Genomic DNA, 6,118 nt, shown 5'->3' on the forward strand with positions numbered 1-6,118 from the left:
TTTCTTCTAGTAGTATTATTATTTTACTTTTTACATTTAGATTTTGATACATTTGGAAATTATTTTGTTATGTTCTTTTTTTTTTTTTTTTTTTTTAAGAGAAAGGGTCTCACTGTGTTGCCCATGCTGAAATGCAGCAGCTGTTCACACACACTATCATAGTTTACTATAGCTTCCAACTCCTGGGCTCAAGCGATGCTCCGACCTCAGCCTCTGACGACACAGGTTCAGTGAATTATATAAATAGAAGATGTTATTATTTGGGCACTAGTAGTATTAACATTTAACCAGAAGAGGGACAAGTAAAATCCTGCATGTTCTCCAGGGAACTGTCACCCAGTTCCGATGTTACCCACAGCAGAAGCACACGGTTTTATTGTACAAATGGACCACAAAAGCATCCTAACCAAGCACATACAGATCTGAGCACAAAGGTATTTGTTAAAAAGTATTTGATCCCCCCAAATATTTCACGTCCTACCCTGAAAATTTCTAAGTAGAGCCAGAACATACTTGTTCTGCTACCTCAAAGAAGTACCATGGAGAAAAAAAAAAAAAGAATGTCTTCAAATGAAAGGTGCCTAGGCCCTAATGGAGAACATGAACTTAAGAAATTCCATTTTCTTGCATCCAGTAATAGTGATAAGAATAAAGGATGTATACTAGCTTCCGTTAGACACAATCACTGGTCTTACCACTTGAGAAAAAAGAACCATACAAGTTCTAGATACTGAGAATTAACTGACCTTAGTATTCATCAAGGGTGAGGACTTCATCATTAAATTCCAAGGGCGTGGTTTATCACTTACTTAAAGCTTAGATGTGCACATAGGGAAGCTAAATGTGCCACAGAAGTGGTCTCTAACTCACTGTTCCTGAAGCTGTTCCAGGGAGGTAATAAAATTTTGATGCTCATTTGCCAAACGGGCTTCATCTTGGCCCTTCATCAACCTTCTCCAAGGAATTTTCTCTCATAATGCTCTCTACTCCTCTACTAGCCTTGTGGTTCACCTATGCAGTAATCAACCCATTAGTTTCTTCACTTGAAAGACCATAAGAAACTTACATGCCATACACTGGACTAGGCTCTAATGCTTAATAAATGTTTGTTATTGAATAAAGAAAGGGTGTTTGTCATGCAGAGCTATTCAGGACAGGTTAACACCTTAACGGGGCAAAAAGAACAAAGTTATTATTTACCTGATGAGCACACAAAAGTATGAACAATATGAACAAAGTACTGTGTACCCGAAGGGCACACAAAAGGAAAAGCACTAAGACTGGGAGATAACAGAGAAATATCCCCCAAAGATTGTGACATCAAGCTGTTCTGTTTTCACTAAAAAAAATAGAGAATTTTAAACACATTTTAAAGAATGTTGCTGGGAACTATTAGAAGCACATTTTCTGCTCAAGCTATTTAAATTTGAGAGGAAAGGAGAGGGACGGAGTTAAAGAAGGAATACTGCTACTAGCTTTGCACTTTGGGCTGGGCACTCAACAAAAAGATGGCTAAGTTTACAGAAAAAGACCTTCCTAAACCCTCTAAGCCTAAAGGCAACGTAGACAACAAAACTAAAAAAAATCAGGAGACTGGAATACATAAAATGCCCCAGCCCACGGCTAGCACCATGTTTGGCAGATAGAAGACACCACAAAAAACATTTGTGGAACACAATAATCAGCTTCGATATGTTAAAAACGCTTTAGAAATGGCAAATAACATGAAAAATATCTCCATGTACATAAAAGGATTAATACTTTTAATTCTATGAAGCACTCTTACTGATAAATACAAATAATTATTAAAACAGGTAAAGAACATGGATATTTCAAAAATAAATTCAAAGAGCCAATAAACATAAAAATGAAGAAACTTCTTTCTAATCAAACAAAGAAAAATTAAAGATTCTAGGTACTATGTGTATTTTTTAAACTACCTAGATCAGAAAAAATTAATCCCTATTAATGCTGACATGGAACTCTCATTCTATTTTTTGAGACTTTGGAAAAAAAATAATAAGTTAATTGATGACTCTATACTGAACCTCAGAGTCAAAGCATTCTATAATAGTTATACTCGTATTTGACAATGTGAATGTTACTTTCTTTGCATTACTATTACTGCTTAATACTTCATTGCAGCAACTGTCTGATTTCTTTTGTGAATGTATTTATCTTCATCATTCTTTAAGAGGTTTTTGTTACTAGTCCTTATCTTAAACATTGTTATTGTTGGTAAATTGTAAGCCTTTTTAATTCTGTGAAGGCAAAAAGTGGAAACCTAATAATCACGTATATATGTAAATTTAATAATATTAATTAATAATTTACACGTATATGTAAAAAGAAAAAAGAAAAAGAACTCTCAGGTACTGCTAATCAGAGTATAAACTAAAACAACTTTTTGAAACAAATTAGGTAAGTACAGCAACAGCTTTAAAAATGTTCATACCATATAACCTGATCAAGTCTAGTGGTAGAAATTCACCCTAAGGAAATAGTGTTACAGAGAAAGATATATATCAAAAAAATTACTATTTATAATAGCTAGTATTATGTGAGCACCATAATAAATGCCCAACACTAGGGAAATAGTTAAATATAGAACATTCATAATAGATCGATGTACTCACAATAAGTAGAAAAAAGGACACAGGTCAGGCTCAGTGGCTCACAGCTGTAATCTGAGCACTCTGGGAGGCCAAGGTAGGTGGACTGCCTGAGCTCAGGAATTTAAGACTAGTCTGAGCAAGAATGAGACCCCATCTCTAAAAATAGCTGGGTATCCTCCCAGGCGCCTATGGTCCCAGCTACTCAGGAGGGTGAGGCAAGAGGATCATTTGAGCCCAAGAGTTTGAGGTTGCTATGAGCTATAACACCACAGCCCTTTACTGAGGGTGACAAAGTGAGACTCCTTCTCAAAAAAATAGGACACAAATTATTTGCATTCTGTTACAATTAAATATACATACACACATAAGCACAGAAAAGAACATAAGGAAACAGACCCAAACGTTGATAATAACAACAATAATAGGGCTCGGCACCCACAGCACCAGGCTGGCGGGTTTGAACCTGGCTGGAGCCAGCTAAACAACAATGATAATTGCAACAAAAAAATAGCTGGCTGTTATGGCGGGTGCCTATAGTCCCAGCTACTTGGGACGCTGAGGCAAGAGAATTGCTTAAGCCCAAGAATTTAAGGTTGCCGTAAGCTGTGATGCCACAGCACTCTCCTGAGGGCAACACAGTGAGACTCTCTGAAAGAAAGATAAATAAAATAACAACAATAATAGTTAACATTTATTGAAAGCTTACTTTGTGCTAGGCACTAAGCTAAAAAATTTGTGTGCTACCTTATTAAATCTTTACAACTCTATAAAGTACTATTATTAAATTCTACTGTGTAGAAACTGGAGCTTAACAGGGGTAATTATTTACTCAAGGTCACACAGCAGGGCTTGCCTACAAACCCTGATCTCAATCTAGATGGTGGTCTTATGGGTAACTTCCGTTTTCTTCTTTGTGAATTTCCTTTGTTTCTAAATTTTCCACAATGAGCACACATTACTTTTATAATAAAAGAGGAAAGAGAGGCTGAAGAAATAAAGACCGCCAAGTACTTTCCCTCAAATTCCTAGTAACGATTGTTTTCAAATCTCTTGTATTTTTAAGCATCCTTCTGAGTGGCTCCAAAGATCCCCACTGCTAGATCCATAAAACATGTTCCTCCTACCTCTACTCCTCGAAAAGGCAGCCAAAATAACCAACATAAACTTGGAATCAGAAATGTTATTCCTGCATCTGCCACCCTCCTGTAGCCATAGGAAGCTAATTTCCTTGCACCTCACAGTCCGTTTAAATAAAATGCAGACAAGGCTGCCTACCTTACAGGGTTAGAGTAAGCCTGTGGGATAATCAGATAAGGTCTGCAAAGCATATGTGCTGAAACAGGTAGCTACAATTGCATCGATCTGTCAGCTGTAGGGACTCCAAGATTTCACTTCTCAGAACTTCTGTCTCTCTCCACCGGGGAAGAGGTGCTGATTCCCTAACTTGACTAGACATATAAGACCTCCATAGGTCTCGTCTATCTGGCCGCAGGATAGCCAACCCCTGACTCAACTCCTTGTTTAAGTTATGAGACTGCTACCTAAACCTTTTTTTCTTAAGTTCTGTTGCCACCTGCTGCACACTCACGCTCTGATCCGATCCTCGTGGTACCAGATGTCCTCGATGGGAGCTTTGGCTTTGCCATAACGCAAGCGGGGCTTTCGGAAGACAGGCTCCCTCAGCGGGGGGAAGGCATTATAGACGTCAAACCAGAGGGGCTTCTCCTTCAGCACTCCAGCCCGGATCAGGTCCCGCGTCCTTACGGAAGGAACAGAACGAAGGCCGATTAGTTACAATAGCCTGTTATTAATCAGTCTAACACAGCCCGGGACACCAAAGGTATCACGCAGTCCACAAGTTAAAACGAGGTTGAAGGGAGAAGCAGGGGTGCTCCCCAACTACAGGGAAAATAGTTCCACATCATCCCAAACCAACCTGGCCCACAGTTAAGACCCTTGGCCTTCTACTGATGTTTGCCCCACCCCGGTTCGGTCACGAAAAATGAAAGGACGGTCCCCTTCTGCCCATCAGGCTCTTCCTCCCTGACTCTTCCTAGAGACCCCACTTGGCGTGGGGGCGCAATCTTTAACGTGAAAGATAAGAAATTCCAGGAGACGTCAGCTTAACTGTTCGGAGAGAGACAGTTACAGCAGAGACAGCGCGAAGGCTTCACCCGGCTCAGGCACCTGCGCCCCACAGGATGGCTCGCCCTGCTCGGGCCACCCAGGGAAGAGCGCGGTCGGCTGAGAACCCCTGCCCGCGGGAGACCCGCTCAGCGCCCCCCTGGCTCCGAACACACACCGCGAGAAGACGCTCCCCACGGTCTCCAGGCGGCTGCCAGCCATGGCCCGCGGCTAGAACAGAGCGCGACCAGCCGCCACCGGAACCGGAAGTGGGAAAGGCAAGAAGAGGGAGGATAAGTTGCGGACCGAGCCGAGGATCGCTGGGCTCCCACCGCAGCCCACCGGGAGAGCGGAGCAGGCAGAAGCAAACGATAGGCCGAAGTGGCACGCTCTCCAGCGGCGTGCCAGGTTCAGACAGGAGCACTCGCTAGCCGAGCCAAAGGGGAGGGAGCGAGCAAAAGCCGGGCAGGAGCAGTCAATGACCGATATGGGCGAGGGATTAAGCGTGGCGGCACTTTACTCTTTCTGGTTTTAGGGAACCAACTTCTTTCGAAAAGTTTGGGGCTGCGCAAAGGGAATGTGGTTGGGAAGAACGAGGCGCATCCTCCCGTCCTGGCGGAGCCAAACCAAGGGAATAATAAAGGCAGGGATTTGGGGTCACCAGTTCTAGGCCCAGACCGAGCTTAATCTTGGTCAGAGGCGTACACCACGCCGAAGAAAACCCGGGTCACGCTAGACCCTAGACCTGGGTCCTCCGCCTCCAGCTGTCTAGCTCTCCCTACTGCGCCCTTTGTCTCCAGAATGCCACCTACACCCACACCAACAGGGATGCCTGCTGCAACTGGTGTTTCCTCTGCTGAACCCTGGCTAGCTAACACCTCCTAGGCGCTTGAAAAGTGAAAGTGTCGGGAGCGAAACAGATTCCCTAACAACTATTGGGGATCCCCTAACAACTATAATAATTGCTGCTGAGCAATTTCTACTTTGTGTTATATATATGTATAAACTCTGCATGTACATGCATAGCATACCCTTTGACTCAGTAGTCAGCCTTTGGAGGAAGTACCCCATAGAAATTAAAGCATAATTTAATGAGATTATTTGTGCACGGATCATGGTTGCCGCATTATTTGTGGTGGCAAAGTCCTGGAATTATGATTCTTACATTCTGTGAAATTCTATACAGCTATTAAAATGAATGGACTAGATCTATATGTACTTACCTAGATTAATGTCCATGAACTTATGGTTAAATGAAAAAGGAAATTACAGAGAAACACCGTCAGTGAGATTCCAACCTTTTAGAGCAAACAAACAAATCCCCTCTGTATGTGTTTGTATGAGAACAGAAATGTGCAGAAGGACACATAGGCTGTGAA

The 6,118-nt window shown here is 42.2% G+C and overlaps 1 protein-coding gene across 2 annotated transcripts in view; it reads right to left on the bottom strand.

Moving 5' to 3' along the window:
• MRPS23 (mitochondrial ribosomal protein S23) overlaps positions 1–5,012 on the bottom strand; it is a 10,567-nt gene extending 5,555 nt beyond the window's left edge. For both annotated transcript variants that reach the window (XM_012808798.2, XM_003795564.3), the window contains exons 1-2: positions 4,918–5,012; positions 4,204–4,374 (exon numbers count right to left, since the gene is read on the bottom strand). In XM_012808798.2, the coding sequence (XP_012664252.1) occupies positions 4,204–4,374; positions 4,918–4,961 (215 nt within the window). In that variant the 5' untranslated portion in view covers positions 4,962–5,012. The remainder of the gene's footprint in view (positions 1–4,203; positions 4,375–4,917) is intronic.
• Between the last annotated feature and the right edge of the window lie 1,106 nt (positions 5,013–6,118).

Source organism: Otolemur garnettii, unplaced genomic scaffold, assembly GCF_000181295.1.
Source record: "Otolemur garnettii isolate 467f Iridium unplaced genomic scaffold, OtoGar3 scaffold00094, whole genome shotgun sequence".
In the NCBI taxonomy this organism is placed as follows: Eukaryota; Metazoa; Chordata; class Mammalia; order Primates; family Galagidae; genus Otolemur; species Otolemur garnettii.